A 19803-nucleotide genomic window follows, 5' to 3' on the forward strand; every position below is an offset into this window, starting at 1 on the left:
TAGAGTAAAGGATTACCAGCCTAGGATCCATACTGCCAGAGAAACTAGTAAACAAGGAGGACCCTAAAAGGGACATACATGGTCCCCTGGAGAAGGGGAAAGGGACAAGATCCCCTGAGCAAATTGAGAGCGTTGGTGGCACACGCCTTTAATCCCAGCACTCTGGTATCAAACTCATAGATATCTGCCTGCTTCTGGCATGCACCACCATCGCCTGGCTTGGGTTCTGCTTTAACAGGTAAATTCACACCCAGTACGAAGCCTAAATCCCCAAACACATGTTGAGAAGTGGTGACATAGGCCATGACTTCCCTGGACTCTCCCTGTGGCACTTCTAATGCTGGCATCTTTTTGTTTGGGTGTTTCTCTTGCCAACTCTGTGTCCCAGACCGCCAAAGAACACCAAGTCCCCCAGGAAAGGATTAGAAACGATCCTGTTATGTCTCTCAGGTCTCAGGCAGGGAGGGCATGAAGCAAGATAGATGACCTGAGACCGGATCCCAGAGCCGGCTGCAGGGTTAGGGCCCAGCCCACTGTGTGCTCCAGACTGCAAAGACGAAGTTGTAGAACCAGAACCAGGGCCGGCATAGTCCACTGAGGTCTGCAGGGGACACCTGAGCCAGCAGCTGTTCTCCCTCACGCCCCTCCCTGTGACCTGGTGGTTAGGCCCTTTGTGACCCAGGCCAGGATCTGGGGGCCCCTGAGAGCCAGGGGGCGGGCAGAGTAGATGGTGAGTCTCCCCCTGGGAGCGCCCCCCCCGCGCCATGGCAAGCGTGGTGGTGAAGACAATCTGGCAGTCCAAAGAGATCCATGAGGCGGGAGACCCACCTGAGGGGGTCGAGAGCCGCGCCCAGCTGGTCCCCGAGGCTCCCGGGGGGGTGACCAGCCCTATCAAGGGGATCACGAAGAAAAAGAAGGCCGTGTCCTTCCATGGGTGGGTTTCCTGCACCCTGTTGCTCCCAGGCCTAGTGCCTGTCACGACACTGCCTGCAGCAAAGCATGGGTGCTGAAGGCAAAGGAGGGGCAAGAAGAGGGTATTACAGACCAGGGAGGAGAAGGCAGTGGGTTGAAGGGAGCATCGGGAGGAGAGGGGGAGTAATGGAAGAACACAGGCATGGGGGCTGAGCAGAGAGTCCAGCAGGGTGACAGTAGGCGAAGGAACAGGAGGTCCGGTGGCCTCAAGAGAGTTCAGGTGCTGTGTTGACGATATAAGGCCCACCCCTCTGGCACCCCATCCCTACCATCTCCTGGGTCACCTGCAGGGTGGAGCCCCGGATGTCCCACCAGCCGATGCACTGGTGCCTGAACCTCAAGCGGTCCTCAGCCTGCACCAACGTGTCCTTGCTCAACCTGGCTGCTATGGAGCCCGACTCCTCAGGCACAGACTCCACCACTGAGGACAGTGGTCCACTGGCACTGCCAGGGCCACCTGTTTCTCCTACAACACCCTGGGCTCCAGAAGACCCTGACATCACAGAACTACTGGTGAGCAGCTGATGTGGGGAGGACCAGGGTCTACTCAATGGAGGTAGGCAGATCCAAGGAGGGGGCTCATCTAGTTTGCAATGAGAAGTTGTAGTTGCCGGGTGGTGGTGCACGGCTTTAGTCCCAGCACTCGGGAGGCAGAGGCAAGTGGATCTCTGTGAGTTTGAGACCAGCCTGGTCTACAAGAGCTAGTTCCAGGACAGCCTCCAAAGCCACAGAGAAACCCTGCCTTGAAAAACAAAACAAAACAAAACAAAACAAAAAATAAAAAATAAAAAAAAGAAGTTCTTGTCACTGGAACTAGAAGACAGGCCACAATGATAACATCAGGAAAAGTTTCCTCGGGTAGGAGTATAGCTCCTTGACTAGCAAGTGCAAAGAAAGCTCTGGGGTTCATCCTAAGCAACACAAAGAATACACTGGGCCATGCCCCAGCCCCTCACAGGGAGGATTCTACACAGAGCTGTGCCCTTGATCCATACCCTAGCAACTGTACTTTTTGAGACAGGGTCTCACTCCTTAGTCAAATCTGGCCTTGAGTCTGCAGTCCTCCTGCCTTCCAAGTAGCTGGGTTGAGAGGCCTGAGCTCCTACACACAGCTTTTAGTAAATATTCCCCTGAAAGATGTCAGGAGTAGGAGACAAAGACACAAGGACAACCCATCATCCTCAGCAGCTTCAAGCATTATTTTTGTTGTTGATATTGATTTTTGAGACAGATCTCACTGACTTCTGGCCTGGAACTCTCACAGAGATCCTCCTTCCTCTGCCACTTGTGAGAATTAAAGACATGTAACACCACACCCAGACTGAGGCATTACCTTAATCTCCCAGGGAGCCTGGACTCAGGCCACCCCAGTGCCTAACTGGCTCTCATGAAGAGCCTGGAGCTGGATGCCTCCCACCATAACTATTAATGTGGCTCCAAGGACCTCTGACATCCATACAGCTCTGGGCTGTAGGGATTCAGGCTTCAGCGACCAAAGCTGTGTGAGCACCCCATGGGCCTCAAGCTTTTACTGCCTGAAGCTTCCTCCTCTCTGGTGTGGAACAGGCAATCACACCTGGTGGGGTGGGAGGGGTTGAGCAGGGTGCCCAGTATGTGAGCTGCAGGGGGTGAGGGGGAGACCCAGAGAGATAGATGGACAGAGATAGGGGAGACAGAGACCAAGACTGAGAGAGATTCACAGAGCCCCAAAGACAGACAGACAGACAGACAGACAGACAGGTCATCCACAGGTGTGCAACATCACACCTACTTGTGCAAATCTGGGATGGAACCCAGGCTCTGTGTGTGCTAGTCGAGCACTGTGACTGAGTTAAAACCCTCAAATTCACTATGTAGTGGAGGATGCCCTTGAACTCCTCCTGCATCTCCTGACTCCACCTCCATGCTGACATTTATCCATCTAGACACTAATTACCCTGTAGCTGTGGATCAGGTCATATGGCTAGCCCTTCTATCATAGCAATCTACCCTTATTCCCCATTCGATGGGAAGGGAAACTGAGGCAGGCTCCAGAAGGAATAGTGCTCCAGATGTACAGCACAGGGGTAGATGGGGCAGTTGCTCGCCTGTCTCTCATCCTCTCTCTCCTCCAAGGATCCTGAGTACCCCTTCCCTAGTTTTCACCCATTTCATTTGAGCCAGTCATCCTGTGACAGTAGCCATTAGTCATATCTATGTTGCACAGGTAGGGAAACTGAGGCTCAGCCAGCTGAGACTCCCTCCCCAAGATCACACAGGGAGCAAAAGGAGCTGTCCAGGATGAAAGTTCTAAGTCCCCAGAGGAGCACCTTACTGAGCCTTCTGAGTCTTCAGTTCACAAAGACATTTTGCATATCACCTAAAGCTTGGGAACAAGTTGTCTTGACACTTAGTAAAGCCCACCTGGGAGTGGCTAAGGTGGAGAGCAGCTCAGGGATGGGGTGAGGGTCCAGTCAACATTTCAGCCAGGACTGTGGTCCCCTGCTGGGATGAGAGTATGGTTGGCATTTCATCCAGGAGTCACTCTTCCCATGGGATAAAAGTGCTGTAGACTAAGAATCTGCCTCTGTCTCTGGAGCCAACTTCCTGAAATGACATGGAGATTTCTTCTTTTTTTTTCATTTAAAATGAAATATGAACATAGTTCTTTATTAGTATGTTCAAGAATGAACATTATTTTCACTCTTCATGTGATAGAGAATACATTTGAGCCATGTTGTGGGAGGAGGAGGAGAAGGGCTCCCAAAGTGAATGTCAAACGGCTTCACAAGCAATCCCCATTCAACCAAGGACAGAATGTTCCTGATAGCATTGTCTCTGCTATAAGCTCAAGCCCCAAGATCTTTTATTCCAGCATGAATTGACTATTTTGTCTTTGCTACTCTTCAAGATCCAAGCAGTCAAACTCACCCAGGCTGCCTCTGAGTCTGCACACTACCCCCTTTGGAGTGTTACTGCCTTGATACCCTCAGTAGGGAATGGGGTGAGAATAAAAGGTTACACACATCAAAAACACACAGACATTAATAAACGGCACTTAGACACAGGCTTAACATTATCAAACTTCCTCTTCACATGGTGGTGGACAGGACCACCATCATGGTAACATTATAGAGATTTTGTATGAAAAGGCAAAAGGGACCAGTGTTACCATAATCTTAACCTGCACAGAGGAATGAGTTTGCAGCTGAAAGTAGACACTATCCCTGGCTTAAGTGTTTCCTGTTGTAAAACAGTGACATTCTGCCTCTCGCCTGTCTTAGGTATCATTTCATTTTTTTTAAAGATTTAAAAAATGGTAGAAGAGAGGATGAGGAGATGGGGACAAAACAACCCTGTAAGACAATCAAAATACAAAAACCAGATGTAGTACAATGTTTATAATAGAAAGTGGCTGAAACCCTTACATGCTAACAGACAATATGATGCACAAGTAGGGTGGGAACAGACAGGAAAGGGAAGAGGCCACAGCCTACACCAAGAGCCTCTCAGTGGACTGCTGAATGGACTGGATTTGCTGCTGTAGCTGAGAGCCTTCATTGATGGTAACAGAACAGATGATGACAGGTCTAGATACCCCACAGTCCTGTCCTAGGGCCTGCTTGGAGCGCACAAATACATAGGGGACATTCTTGCCTTCACACAGCAGTGGGAGGTACAGGATGATCTCCAAGGGCTCAGAGTCTGCTGCCATCACAATGAAATCAGAGATGCCCCTGTTGAGGGTTTTGGTGGCTTCATTGGCTCCTTTCTGAAGCTGCTTATAGTTACAGGACTGCTGCACAAGGTCCAGCAGCTTCTTGGTGAGGAAAGCATCTGCCAGGGGATAGGCCGTCGGATTCACATCAGCCTGTCATGGCTGCAGTGTGCTGGCCTCACCGCGATCCAAAAACAGCCCACGGAGACTTCTTATTGAATATGGAAGCTTGGCCTTAGCTGAGGCTTGTTTCTAACTAGCTCTCATAAGTTAATCACAGTGACATATCTTTACACAGTGCAACCACATATCTAGTAACATTTCACCTTTCAGCAAAATAAAAAGGAAAGGGCTGTAACTCTAACATAATGAAGATATATACAATAAGAGCAATTATCAGGTGAGAATTACATTTACAATGTCCAGTCCATTTGTGTTTGGCAATTTTGGAGAAAGCACTCTATCATCTATCCAATCTTAATGAGTCCAAAGTTTTATACCTAAACCACTTTTTATCATAACTTGTATTATTAACCCAAAACTAATTTTTAGGCCTCAAAATATTTTCTTTTTTAATGAAATATTTTTTAAACATTTATTCTTAAGATTTAATTATTAATTATGTATACACTGTTCTGTCAGCATGTACGCCTGCATGCCAGAAGAGGGCACCAAATTTCATTACAGATGGTTGTGAGCTAACATGTGGTTGCCGGGAATTGAACTCAGGACCTCCAGAAGAGCAATCAGTGCTCTTAACCTCTAGGCCATCTCTCCAGCCCCTCAAAATATTTTCTTTAGATAAGCAATTTAAAGCTTTTTTTTTTTTTTTTTGGTTTTTGGCGTTTGTAACAGCTCTGGCTATCCTAGAACTCCATTTGGAGACCAGGCTGGACTCGAACTCACAGAGATCCACCTGCCTCTGCCTACCAAGTGCTGGGATTAAAGGCATGTACCACCACAGCACAGCTACAATTTAAGCATTTATGTCTCTCAACCTTATGCACTTTATACCTCTTTTCTGAGGTTCTTTCCTGGATTTCTTAACAAGGAAAACTGTAACTACAACTATCTTGTCTTCAACTCCATCAGATACCTGAGAAAGGCTACAATATTTTCTGAGTAGACAGGAAGTGTAGAGCTAACAACTTCCAAAACTATAGGAATGACAGAAACTTCTGACTGCCTGGACAGTCACCCAAGTTTCCCCTTCAATGTTGGGGCACCCATCTTTGGCCTACAGGCCTAGAATATCTGACAGACTTTCCTGTGAAGCAGGAATTTTGAAGGATTGCGCTACCTTTCTTGGCATATTTCAGCAGACACGTTCTTTTGTGTCTTGCTTGTCCAATTAGGAGAGCATGCTGTCAGTAGTTGAGGCAAGGACAGTTTCTTGCCCAAATGGCTAGCTTTGCCATATTGAAAGCAAACTCCATATGGAGTTTCTTCAATGCTCATCATCCTTTACGAAGTAAATTGATATTGCCAGGAGTAGACATGTTTCACTCTCATGAAAAGCCTTATGTTATTAAAACATTATAAACGTCATATTCTGTAGGTCTTTGAAGTGTTTGACCATATATCTATTTAAAATACATGTCTGTTTAACCTTGAAAACAAATATAGGGGCTGGAGAGATGGGTCAGAGGTTAAGAGCACTGGATGCTCTTCCAGAGGTCCTGAGTTCAATTCCCAGCAACCACATGGTGGCTCACAACCATCTGTTATGAGATCTGGTGCCCTCTTCTGGTGTTTAGATATACATGGAAGCAGAATGTTGTATACATAATAAATAAATAAAATTAAAAAAAGAAAACAAGTATAACACTACTACAAGTTCGATTGTTACAGATAACTCACTACTTACCTGCACTTATTTATTATCCTAAATAATGTTCAAGCACTGAAACTTTACATTTTAAATGAGCTTCATAGGTACAATGTCTTAAACAAGAGTAAAAACACATATACACAATATAACAAAGTAACCTTAAATTTGTACCAATATATAAAAATTTATACCAACATACAACATTTAAGACTACTAGTTGTTTATTTTGAAAGAAGATTCAATAATCTACCTTTTTTGGTCTTATATCTACCCTTTTTCTTTGCAGAATGAGATTCCTGAATCTAATCTAATTTGCTCAGCTTTTTTCTTGACCATTGCCAATACCACCTTGTAACCAATAACACTAAACAATGACAAACATCCATAGCCCACCAAATGACCAAAAGCCATCCATCCCACCCTTTGGGTATGTGGGCACCACGTTCTCTAGCCTGCTTCCTTTGTCTAGGGTGAGGGCATCTCTAGGAAACCCTGAGAAAATTGACATAATTGTCAAGTCCTGGGAGAGCTAGCTATATCATTTGTTCTCCAGTCTCTGTGATGGGAAAGTGCAGGGCTTATCTGAAGTCCTGGCTGGAGCAGTGCATGAGGCTGGACCATCTTAGCTAGCAGCCTTGAAATTGTGCTGGATACAGAATTTTGAGGTAGCATTTTCATAGCATGGATCATCTGGGATACTTGTCTTTATTGATATCTGATTCTTTTCTTTCTGAAAACACACAAACTTTTAAAGGTAACATATAGCCAGATGGTGGTGGTGCACAGCTTTAATCCAAGCACTTGGGAGGCAGAGGCAGGCAGATCTATGTGAGTATGAAGTCAACCTGTTCTACAGAGCCAGGACAGGCTCCAAATCTACACAGAGAAACCCTGTCTTGAGAAACCAAAACAATTATATGTAGATATAGATATATCATATTTATCTGCATTATTGCAAGTATGGAATATGTAGTGTGTACAAGTCAGTTAGAGATGATATTTTGCTTTACGTTTGAGCAGGGAAAAGGCATTTGATTTTTGGGTTTTTTAAATATGTTTATTTTATGTATATGGATGCTTTGTTTTCATCCATACAAGAAAAGGGCACAAGATTTCGTGATAGATGGTTGTGAGCCACCATGTGATTGCTGAGAATTGAACTCAGGACCTCTGGAAGAGCAGCCGGTGCTCTTCACGGCTGAGCCATTTCTCCAGCCCCCTACCACTTTTTTGTTTGGTTTTGCTTCTCGAGACAGAGTTGCTCTGTGGCTTTGGAGGCTGTCCTGGAACTAGCTCTTATAGACCAGGCTGGTCTCAAACTCACAGAGATCCGCCTGCCTCTGCCTCCCGAGTGCTGGGACTAAAGGCATGCGCCACTGCCACCTGGCAGAAAAGGCATTTGATAACCTGCTAAGTTTGTTTTGACTGTATAACCAAACTCTAATATGAATCTCTATCTATGCTTATGAAATGATGCATGTAATAATAATAAGTTGTGAGAACTCTGTAGCTAACAAGATTAATCACGTCTCATCCAGTCTCAGAGCTGTTCCCATGTCAAAGGATCAGTTTATACATCTTCTGTCTTATAGATTTTCTTTTGTGCCTTTTTTATGTTTGTAGCCAAGATCCTCAGGAGGTCTCCCCAGTCAAATCTAATCACAATTAACTTTGAAGGAATTCATAGCTCTCATTTCCTGTGGAAACAAAAGCACAACCTCCCCCTCCAAGGCAACACATTTTTCCACTTCCATTCCGGAGCCAAGACATCTCTAAAGTATTTAGCTGTTTTAATTCAGCAGTCCCTTCCATAGTACAATGTCTCTCAGAAGCTGCCGTTTGCTCATCAGCATTCAAAAAATTCAGTGTCAACAAAGGACCACACACGATCCAGATGCCCTGTGTATTTCCCATCCTTATGTGGCTTATTTCTTTTTATATTAATTTACTCTCTCCTACCCAGGGCTTTCTCTGTCTGGAAGTCCCGCCTATACCTCCTATCTAGCTATTGGCCATTTGGCTTTTTAATTAAACCAATCACAGTGACATTTCTTTATACAGTGTAATCAAATGTCTGGCAACAGGACACATTAGATGAAGGGATGAAGGGTGCAATCAACTCTTCTTTGAGGACTATAGTGGTCTGATGGGATGAAGATGAAGTCAATTTTGTGCTTAGGGCTGTATTCATCTGATAGTTTGACTGTGGTTGGAAGATGACTCACGAAGACATTGCCCACTGTGGGTGCCTCAAACCCATTCTGACCTTTAGCTGGAGACCTATGCTCCTGGCCACCCCCCCACCCGACCCCACCCGCATCATCCTCAACCTCCACTGACCACACCCTCACGGGCGTGGCCAGGCACACCTGTAAGGGCTCCTAGGAGGTGGGGCTACAGTGTCTCCCTACAATACACAATGGTCAAAAGCAGAGTAAACATATCCCCGTGTTCTTGACATGGCAGCCAGCATTCCTGAGAGAATATCTCCCAAGAGCCAGGATAACAAGTGTGCCAGCATAACTGGCCATTGCATCCTCGATTTACAGAGTGCAGGAGAGTGACACAAACCGTTTCTGGTTCATTACATTCTCTTTATGGAAATGTGGGATTTTGGAATTCATCCTCTGGCATTTTGCTGATAATCTTTATTTTCATTTATTTAATTTTTTGAGACATTGTTTCTCTATTTAACCATCCTGTCTGTCCTGGAACTTTCTCTGTAGACCAGCCTGGCCTCAAAGTCAGAAATACACTTGCTGAGTGCTGGGATTAAAGGTGTGCATTTCCAACACTGCCCAGCTAAGATTGTCCTGCAAAGTAAAGCAAGCTGGGCACAGAGCTTTTGGCAGCAATCCCAATACATAGGAAGATGAGGCTGGAACATCTCCAGGATTTTGAAGTCAATCTGGGCTATTTAATGAGTCAGACTCTTTAGTTAAAAGAAAGAAGAAAGAAAAGGAAAGAAAGAAAGAGAGAGAGAGAGAAAAAGAAAAAGGTAAGAATAAAAATGAGGCGAAAAAAGAGCCTGAGGAAGAGAAAGCAGAACCTGAGGAAGGGAGGAAGAGGAAGGTAGAGGTATCCATTCAGGTGCTTTCAACATATCACTCAGTGTTCTATGATCTCAGCCTGCAGCAAGGGAGCTCTGTAAGTCTTCATCTTCAACTGAGAAAGAAATAAGAATGTAAGTGGCAGTGGTCATGTAACAAATTTGACTGCTGCAGCAAAAGACAAAACAAAAACAAAACAAAAAACAGTTTGCACAGGGTACAAACTACTGCCTCACATGTGAACAGCTGGTAAGAACTGAGGATGGAAAGCCAGGCATGGTGGCTCTCGCCTTTATCCTAGCACTCATTAAGCAGATACAGGCTGATCTCTGTGAGTTCCAGGCCAACCAGAGCTACATACAGAGACCCTGTCTCAAAAAACAAAACAAAACAAAACAAAATTGAGCATGTTGGCCAGAGGCGCTAAGTAGGCTGAAGAGGCTCTTGGGAAACAGATCTCAGTCTCTATTTGATGATCCACAATGATGTTGATTTTATCCTCCATAGAGTGGGGAAAGAGAAGAGGGAGGAGGGCTTTTATGGATACAAATTTGTGGGGGCAACCTAGGATCTTGTTCAGGCTGGACAAGTGCTCTACCAGTGAGTCAATCCCAGCACCTAACTGGAGCATTCTAGGCAGAAGTTCTACCACTGAACTAGACCCCAAGCCCCCAAATGGAGGATTTTAGGCATTTGCCTCAAAGTTTCAAACTGTCTTCCCTACTTTCCCCAGAACACCATGAAGAATACCAATCTACCTTTGGCTTTACCAAACAAGGAAACTAAATCCAAGGGTGGCAGGTTTTGTCCAAAGCCACATGACCTTTCAGAGCAAACCAAGCTGAAAACAAGCCTGCTAGCTCTGGAATTTTCTTGGTGTGGAAGTATACATGTCTCCCACTCTTTTCCAGAGTGGAGTCAACAGTGGGTTGGTGCGTGCCAAAGACTCCATCACCAGCTTGAAGGAAAAGACTACGAAGGTTAATCAGCACGTTCAGACGCTGCAGGTATGACACTTGAGGCTCCCTGTGCCCCTGGAGTGGCCTCTTCCTCCAGAGCTAAGTTCCTGCCTTGGAGACTTCTTTCACCATAGTGCATGCCCAGCCCCCAGGAGGATAAGACCCTGCTCCCCCATAAGCTTTCCCACTGCCTCTGTGTGACTCGGCCTCCCTTCCACAATCAAGAGTGAGTGCTCTGTGCTGAGTGAGAACCTGGAAAGAAGGCGGCAGGAGGCAGAAGAGTTGGAGGGGTACTGCAGTCAGTTGAAGGTGAGCCGCTGTGGGAGGAAGGGGCTGGGGAGAAAGTGTGAGAAGAGCAAGGAGCATGAGGGCTTGGGATGGGACTCAGGACTCAGTTGGTAGAGTGCTTGTCTAGCATGCAGGAAGCCCCAGGTTGAATCCCACCATGGCATTAAGCTGGGTGTGGAAGCACACACCTAAGATCTGCACTTGGATGCTGGACACTGGGGACTACATAAGGAGTTAGAGGCCAAGGAATAAAGAATAATGGGTTGGGGGGCTGGAGAGATGGCTCAGTGGTTAAGAGCACAGACTGTCTTTCTTTTAAGGGGTCCTTTGCACCTGCATGCAGACTAGTAGTCACGAAACTCTGGGCTGACCAGGGTACTGCCTGAGTGCATTCTGCCAGATGACAGGGGAAGGCCAGAGTAATGCCTGGTCCTTACGAGGGGTACATGAGATCCTCTCATGCCTACCGAAAAATGTCACTCTCTTGTGTCTTCCATGGGCACTGCACGCGTGCCATGCACATACATACATGCATATGAAACACCTTCACACATAATTTTTTCCCTTGTTTGGTGTTTGGAGAAAGGGTTTCTCTGTGTAGCCCTGCTGTCCTGGAACTCACTCTGGAGACCAGGCTGGCCTCCAACTCAGGGATTCACCTGCCTTTGCCTCCCGAGCGCTGGGACTAAAGGTGTGCACCACCACCACCCGGCCATAAGAAATATTTTTTACAAACTTTTAAATGTAAAACAAAAGGAGCACAGGAGTAGTGGGATGGCTGAAGGAGTAGCACAGGACAGGCATGGCTAGGGAGGAAGCCTGGCTGGGAAGTAGGCTCATCCTACATTGGGGCAGGCGCTATGCAAACAACGAGGCTGAAGGTGGGGGGCAGAACCGGAATGGGAAGGCAGGGCCCCTGCCCTGATGTTCTGACTCAGGAGAACTGCCGCAAGGTGGCGCGCTCAGTGGAAGATGCTGAGATCAAAACCAGCGTCCTGAAGCAGAACTCTGCTTTGCTGGAGGTGAGAGTGTGTGGAGGGTCCCGAGCTAGTGGGAGGTTTGCGTAGAGCCTAGGGGTGGGGGTTGGAGGAACTGGGGAGGGCAGGCACAGTGTGTAGAGCTTGCAGAGCCTCCAGGAGCCGAGGGGTTCCGACCTGACTGGAGCTTGGAGGTCGGGCTGGAGGAAGCCATGGGAGAAGCCAAAGGGGGTTTGGTGGGAGGGACCAAGGTGGAGCCTGAGGAAGCTGAGTTTGGGAGCCTGGAGCCCGAAGTCCCTGGGTGGAGGTGGAGGTGGAGGTGGAGGAGTGTCTAGGGTGAATACGTGCCAGCTTACTTTCCAGCAAACCGCCGAGAACGCTCGTCGTGGCACCTGAGATGCACGGGCTGGTTTTGACAGGCAGAGCAAGCGAGGGCGTGGTAGGCGGGTTGCAGCCTTAGAAACAGCTAACGGTTTTAGAGTAAATGGTATCTCCTATCCGAACGACAGCAACGAGGCCAGTTGGACTGCAAGCATCCTTCCCAGTTTCCTCTTCCCACACTGCTCTGCAGTCCCGGGGACCCCTGGGGTGCGCGTGGCTGAGGGTGACACGGCGCTGGACGCCCCGACTCATTGCCCTCCCCTGCCCAGGAGAAGCTAAGATACCTCCAGCAGCAACTGCAGGATGAGACGCCGCAGAGGCAGGAGGCGGAGCTGCAGGAGCTGGAGCAAAAGCTGGAGGCTGGCCTCTCCCGGCATGGCCTGAGCCCCGCCACTCCCAGTCAGGGCTGTTCCGGCCCACCCGGCAGCCCCGAGGAATCCCCGCGGCCACGAGGCCTGGCCTCCAGCGGCTGGGGCATGGCCCTCCGGGCAGGAGAGGGGCCTTCGCTGACAGAGCAGGAGTTGCAGAAGGTCTCCTCCAGCCTGGAGGAGCTGAGGTGGGCGGGGACTGGAGGAGGTGGCTGGACCAGGTCTCCGGTGGAACAAAGGGCGTGGTCTCCGGGAGGGTGGAGGCTGGGTGGGCGGGGCTTAGAGCAGCTAGGTGAGAGGGTTTGGCCGCAGGACCTAGATGAGGATTTGGGTGGTGACATCAGTGATCCAGGCCTGACCCAGCTCACAGGTGAAAAGAAAAAGGCGGGGCACACGTGTGGCGCACACCTTCCATCCCAGCACTGGCAGGCAGAGGCTGGAGGATCTCTGTGAGTTGGATGCCAGCCTGGCCCCCATAGAGAGCTCCAGTACAACCAGGACTACTTCAAGAGATCTTTACTCAAAAACAAAAATAAAAAGCCAGGTGGTTGTGGCTCACGCCTTTAATCCCAACACTTGGGAGGCAGAGCAAGTGTATATCTGTGAGTTTGAGGCCAGCCTGGTTTACAAAACAAATTCCAGGATTGCCTGGGACTGGCTTGTGTCAGTCCCACGCTACAGAGGCTATCTATTCCGGACGGATGTCTTTGGGCTACAATTAGAGCCAGCTGAACAGCCCCGTGTCCATCCCTGAGTCAGGGTGTGCTGGACTGGGAAACTCCTAGCTACCCAACGGTGATAAAGACAAGACACAAACATCTTTTCATTTCAGGAGGACTCTCCATCCGTACTGGAGTCTCTGGTTTATTCATGCATTTTTTTTTTTTTTTTGGTTTTTTTGAGACAGGGTTTCTCTGTGGCTTGGAACTCATAGAGATCCACCTGCCTCTGCCTCATGGGTTCATGCATCTTTTTAATGGCTTTCTAACAGTGGGGGTGACCGCAGAAGGCATTTCCTAGCATGTATAAAGCTGATACAAGTGATTCTTTTAATCTAAAAGGCACCTAGACAGTCCCTAGGCACATAGACCAAACCCTTAGGAGAGGTTCGAACTCCCAGGGACTATGTCTGTAGTTATGCAAACCAGCAGACTTTGGCCACTGAGGCCAAGGAATCCCTCAGTAATTTAGCATCTGAAAGACAATGGGAGACTCAGGTTTCTTGAAATAAAGCGGAGGTTTGGACACCAAAACTTTACAATCAATAATTTTTGGACCCCTGACACTGGATATCCAGGGCTACACAAGAAACCTGTGTGAAAAAAAGAAAATATTTTGGTGAATCTATTTGGGGTGAGGTCGATGGGGGCATGCATGGTCAAATCTCTACTGACCCTCTCCCCTTCTGATTCCTCAGGAGGGAGGTGTCCTCCCTGGCAGCCCAGCGGAATCAGGAGGGGGCACTGCAGGAGGCGCTGAGGCTGCTGGGTGGCCGGATGGATGGCTTCCTTGGCCAGTGGGAGTGGGCACAGCAGGAACAGGCGCAGTCTGCACGGGGCTTGCAGGAGCTTCGAGGACGGGCAGATGAGCTGTGCACTATGTAAGGGCTCAGCTGGTGCTGGAGGGGACATGGGGTCCGGGAAAAGTGGAACAAACCCAGGGGGGTGGGGGATAGATCCTTGAGTAAAAAGGATTGACCAATCTGCTGGGGCCAAGTGACCATACCAAGAATCTTGCCTAGAATCCCCAGTGAGGGTGGAGGTGTGGCCCAGTGGTAGAGTCCCTGCCTAAAATAGCCCAGCTATGGATTAAGGGCGTGGCTTTGGAATCCACCTGTGAGGAGTGAGGGCGTGGTTCAGCAGTAGTACATTTGCCTAGCAGAACCCCTGGCTGCTATCCCTAGTGGATATGGAGAACGCCATCAGAGCAGAGGACAGGCAGATATACAGCACCGAAAGGTGGACTCTCCGATTCTGGGCTCACATTGACTGTTGCAAGCACCCACATTGCTTCTCTCCCATCTCAGGGTGGAGAGGTCAGCAGTGTCTGTGGCTTCACTGAAGAGCGAACTGGAGGCCTTGGGCCCAGTGAAACCGATTCTGGAGGAGCTGGGGCGGCAACTTCAAAACACTCGAAGGGGAGGTGACCATGTCTTGAACTTGGATAGGTCTGCCCAAGGCTCCTGTGCCCGCTGTGCCAGGTATGGGGAGAGGTAAATCTTGCATTGTGGGTCAAACATAGGATGGCACATTGTCATTGTGAGAGATGTGTTTCTGTGGATTGCAGACTGAGAGTCATGTTGCATTGTGTGAACAACTTTTCTACCCTTCCCACATGGTAAAAATTGACTTATTGTGGAAAGCAGAGATTGGGTGCATTGACTTTTGGAACATGGTGCATTGTGGGAAATTGGGTAGGTTCTCCATGATCTGCAACATACCACTAGGGGCATGGAGACATATCTCAGGAAATGTCTGCTTTGCAAACAGTCGGGAGCATTCCTGTACCAACCAGTCTAGTTGAATCTAGGAGCTGCAGGTTCAGAGACCCTGTCTTTAAAAGTAAGGTAGAGAGCTGGAGTGCAGTTAGGAGCACTGGCTGCTCTACCACAGGTCCTGAGTTCAAGTCCCAGCACCCACATGGTAGCTCACAACCATCTATAATTGTAGACCAATGGGATCTGAAGCCCTTTGGTATGCAGACCTACATAAAGACAAATCAATCATATAGATAAACAAAGAAATCTAGATCCCAGCACTCACATGCAGAGGCAGGTGGATAGCTGTGCATTTCGGACCAGTTGGTCTACACAGCAAATTCCAGGCCAGCCGGGGCTACATGGATAGACCCTATTTTTAAAAAAGAAAAAGGAAAAAATGGGATCAGAGAGGTGACTGAGTGGATAAAAGTGTTTGTGCTGACAGCCATACTTACCACCTGTATATCCCACTGTGGGAGGAGAGAACCCACTCACAATGGTTGACCTCTAACCTCCACACCTGCGTACCTACATACATAGCCATACAATAGTTAAATTAGGGGGCGGTGGCTTGAGAGATGGCTCAGTGGTTAAGAGCATTGGCTGCTGTTCCAAACGGCCCAGGTTGCATTCCCAGCTCCCACAGGATGGCTCACAAACATCTCTAGTTCCAGGAGATCCAACACCCTCCTCTGGCCTCTGTAGGCATGTGGCATGCAGTCACACATACACAACAATAAAATCTTAAAAGTAAGACCCCACACTGCTGCTTCAGAGGACCTGAGTTCGATTTCCAGCACTCACAAAAGTTGACTCACAATCACCTGTAACTATATCTGGTGGGAAACCAATACCACTGGTCTCTTCTGGCACATGCACACACCTACACACACACATGCAAATGCACAGGTTAAAATAGGAAAAATAAAATAAAGCAAAGTTCGGATTGGTTGAGAAAGACATCCCTTAACTTTGCCCTTTGACCCTCACACATGCACACACAAAGGAAGTGAGGCCTCATTGTGCTGTGGAAACAGGAATTGGGTTTCCAGTACATCTATGGTCAGGTTAGACTTGTACATTTCAGATAATGTCTGGTAGATTGCACAAAGTTCCTAAAGAAACAAGGCTGGGCTTGGTGGTTTATGTCTTTTTTTTTTTTTTTTTTTTTTTCTCAAGACTGGGTTTCTGTATATAACAGCTCCCCAGACCAGTCTGGCCTCAACCTCACAGTAATGCACCTGCCTCTGCCTCCTGAGTGCCAGGTGCTGGGATTAAAGGCCTGTACTACCATTGCTTGGCTGGTGGTTCATGTCTTTAATTCCAGCACTTGGGAAGCAGAGGCAAATAGATCTCTGTGAGTCCGAGGCCAGCCTGGTCTACAGAGTGAGTTCCAGGACAGCCCAAGGCTGTGTAGAGAGACCCTGACTCAACAAACAAAAAATACAAAGCAATGACCAGATGGAGCCTAATCCAGGGCCTCATCCATCTGGTTACTGTCTCTCCGAAGCCAGGGGCAGCAGTTGTCCACGGAGTCACTGCAGCAGCTGCTGGAATGTGCACTGACCCCGCTGGTGGATGAGGTGAAGCAAAAAGGCCTGCCTCCTGCCTGCCCCAGCTGCCAGAGGCTACACAAGAAGATTCTGGTACCAGGGACCATGGGTTGCCATGACCCAAGTTACTTTTGTGTTTGGCAGGGTGTGGGCAGCCCCGGCTCAGGAGTCCTGCTGGCTAGTGGCAGGAACAGGAAGCCTGTATGGGAGCAGCAGGCCTTGCCTCTGTGCAGGCAGGAAGACAAAGAGTTCGTTGGCTGCTGAGTTACAGCCCAGTCACTCTGCTACCTAGGGTCACAGACTCTGGCCCAAAGCATATTAATGTACTGGGGCTGGCTTATCATGGGACATATGGGGCTGTAGCTCATGGACATGGGCCTGATTTTCTGTAGCCCTTCAGGGAAGTCAAGGGACTCAGAGGGACCACACTGGGGGAGCCACTTATAGAGTCACACTCCATAGCTGTTAGAACTTGAGAAGCATAGAGAGGCACTGCATGATGTTGGCCTATGGGCTGATGGGATACAACTGTAGGACTATAAGTGGAGTCATGGCCTTGTGCATTGTGGGATAGAGGATAGTGCATGATGGGATATAGGCCTAAGGGGTGATGGGATATGAATTGTAGTGAGCTGCAGCCCATAGGAAGTCACAGGGCGCCAGGCGTTGGTGGCACACGCCTTTAATCCCAGCACTCAGGAGACAGAGGCAGGCGGATCTCTGTGAGTTGGAGGCCAGCCTGGTCTACAGAGCGAGTGCCAGGATAGGCTCCAAAGCCACACAGAGAAACCCTGTCTCAAAAACAAACAAAACAACAACAACAAAAAAGTCACAGGGCATGGTGAATTGTGGGATATAGAACACTTAATGCTAGGGTGCATTCTTGTGACAGAGGCTGGAATCATAAAAACAGGGTCTTGGAATTTAGGGATGTAGAAGGGCATGAAATTCTGGGATCTGCACGATACAGGACAATTCACAGGCATTAGGCACACAGAACTTCAGATGTGACTCAGCTGGCTGGGACATAGGCCAGTGTATTAGGGACACTCACAGGCTTCCTGAGAGGTACAGTTGGGGATACCAGTGAATTGGGGGATACCTGGGGTAATCCCCAAGCTGAAGGCCTGTTAGGTTGCTTTGGGTGGTGTGTGGGCTCCATGCCACCCGGCCCCTTGCCTTCAGTGACCCAGTTCCCCCTCTACCCCAAGCCCAGTCCAGCAAGCCCTACAGTCCTCTCCCCAGGAGCTGGAGCGCCAGGCCTTGGCCAAACAGGTCAGGGCAGAGGCCCTGAGCTCCATCCTTCGGCTGGCCCAAGACGAAGCCGTTCAGGTCAAGAACCTGCTGCTGACGGACAAGATGAGCCCGGAGTGAGGGCGGGTCAAGAACCTACTGCTGACGGACAAGATGAAGCCGGAGTGAGGATGGAAGCAGAGGGCATGGGCCAAGGGCATGGGAGGAGGGTGAGGTCTCCAGATGGGGCCTGGCTCCTCCTTCTCTTGCCCCTCACCCACCCTAGTCCCCAGCTGGGCCTCCCTAGGGCTGACTCCCAGCTGACTGTCATTGCAGGGAGAAGGTGGCCACTTTGGACTATAAGCATTTGAAGATGTGCACCCTCCATGACCAGCCACCTGCCACTTGAGGGGTCCATCAGGGCTATGGGGGGAGGAATCACGGGAGGGGCTCCCCCTAAACGTGGGGGCCCAGGCTCTGAACAATAAATGGCGTCTCACGCTGGCATGAATTCTGACTCTGAGCTGGCATCAAAAGAATAGTGGTCAGGTGTGGATGCTGAGATAAGGGGGTTTCCATGGATCTGGGATAGTCTGGGTCACACAGTGACACCCTATCTCAAAACAAAACAGGGAAGGGATACAGCTCAAATTGTAGAGCACTTGTGGAGCTCGCTGGAAGATCTGGATCCATCTGGACCACCCAGGATGCAGGTGCACACCTGTCAACACCAGACTATCTACACAGAAAATTCCAAGCCAGCCTGTGTTACAGAACACCCCATCTCAAAAGAACAAAGAAGGGGCTGGAGAGATGGCTCAGTGGTTAAGAGCATTTAACTTCTCTTACAAAGAACCTGAGTTCATTTTCAAGCACCCATATATGCCTCCAAATATCTATAACTCTCATTCCATGGTATCTGCTCCCCTCTTCTGGCCTCTGCTGGCACTGCATGTACACAGTGCATGTAACAGTGATACAGATAAATTTAAAAATTTAAAGCTACACAGAGAAACCCTGCCTCGAAAAAAAAAAATTAAAAATTAAAAATTTAACGTCAGTTCCAGGACAGCCTCCAATGCCACAGAGAAACACTGTCTCAAAAAGAAAGAAAAAGAAAAAGAAAAGAAAGAAAAAAAGAAAAAGAAAAACCACAACAAACAAAAATTTAAAAAGAGGCAGGGCATTGGTGGTGCTCGCCTTTAATCCCAGCAATGGGGAGGCAGAAACAGGTGGATCTCTGTGAGTTCGAGGCCAGCCTGGTCTCCAGAGCGAGTGCCAGGACAGCCTCCAACGCTACACAGAGAAACCCTGTCTCGAAAAACCAAAAAAAGGGGAGGGGGGCTGGTGCATGCATTTATTCCCACCATAGTCAAGGCTATACAGAGAAACCCTGTCTGAAAAAAAAAAAAAAGGGAACAAAAAGAACAAAGAGGAAGTGGAGGAAGGGAGAGGAGAAGGAGGAGCAGAGGCGCGTTAGGCAATTCCCCTGAGGGTGTATAAGAGCGCCCTGGTATTTTTCTGGCCCTCAGTCCCTCATGTCCTAGGAGAGCCCCTCACCCCGTTTTTGCAACTAAGGTTGAAGTATTAGGTTAAGAGTATATCCGGGCTACTGTTTTTCTTTGTTTTGAGACATTGTTTCTTTGTGTAGCTCTGGCTGTCCTGGAACTCACTCTGTAGACCAGGATGCCCTTAAACTCTCCAGTGGTCTCCTGCCTTTGCTTCCTGAGTGCTGGGATTAAAGGTGTGAGCATGCCCCATGATACTGGGACTTGCTTGATTTTCAATAGTGGGACACAGTGACACACACCTGCCATCTCAGCATCAGGGAGGCAGACACAGCTGGATCAAGAGTTGAAGCTCACCCTCTACTACACAGTAAGCTCCAGAGTAGCCTGCCTGGACTACATGACATCCTGTCTCAAGCCTTCTCCTCACAGAAAGGAACTGCTCTTCAGACCTTACTTGGGGATGTTCTAAATGGACCTTTGGGGCTGGGTGGCAGGAGCTGGGCT

The 19803-nt window shown here is 48.6% G+C and overlaps 2 protein-coding genes across 3 annotated transcripts; one reads left to right on the top strand and one right to left on the bottom strand.

The window, feature by feature from the left end:
• The first annotated feature begins 764 nt into the window (after window positions 1-764).
• Window positions 765-18291, top strand: Tsks (testis specific serine kinase substrate). 2 transcript variants are annotated; one of them, XM_035447120.1, is made up of 11 exons: window positions 765-934; window positions 1263-1485; window positions 10462-10557; window positions 10735-10818; window positions 11709-11819; window positions 12425-12711; window positions 13941-14123; window positions 14550-14723; window positions 16513-16648; window positions 17801-17925; window positions 18125-18291. In XM_035447120.1, exons 1-11 carry the CDS (start codon window positions 765-767, stop codon window positions 18195-18197), a joined length of 1662 nt encoding a protein of 553 aa, XP_035303011.1. In that variant the 3' UTR covers window positions 18198-18291. The 2 variants fall into 2 exon arrangements, with proteins under 2 accessions (XP_035303011.1, XP_035303012.1); XM_035447121.1 differs by having other exon boundaries at window positions 11736-11819.
• Window positions 4445-8820, bottom strand: LOC100772188 (NHP2-like protein 1). Its single transcript, XM_035446530.1, has 2 exons — window positions 8815-8820; window positions 4445-4822 (listed from the first exon to the last, which is right to left on the bottom strand). Exons 1-2 carry the CDS (start codon window positions 8818-8820, stop codon window positions 4445-4447), a joined length of 384 nt encoding a protein of 127 aa, XP_035302421.1.
• Window positions 18292-19803: the final 1512 nt, after the last annotated feature.

Source organism: Cricetulus griseus, chromosome 6, assembly GCF_003668045.3.
Source record: "Cricetulus griseus strain 17A/GY chromosome 6, alternate assembly CriGri-PICRH-1.0, whole genome shotgun sequence".
Taxonomy (NCBI): domain Eukaryota; kingdom Metazoa; phylum Chordata; class Mammalia; order Rodentia; family Cricetidae; genus Cricetulus; species Cricetulus griseus.

What these genes read in the sequence shown, in the direction of transcription:
- Tsks (XM_035447120.1), top strand. Translation starts at nt 765, where the DNA reads ATGGCAAGCGTGGTGGTGAAGACAATCTGGCAGTCCAAAGAGATCCAT. An exon ending in AAGGCCGTGTCCTTCCATGG is followed by an intron (nt 935 to 1,262) that starts GTGGGTTTCCTG and finishes GGTCACCTGCAG; the next exon opens with GGTGGAGCCCCGGATGTCCC. An exon ending in GGCTACACAAGAAGATTCTG is followed by an intron (nt 16,649 to 17,800) that starts GTACCAGGGACC and finishes TCCTCTCCCCAG; the next exon opens with GAGCTGGAGCGCCAGGCCTT.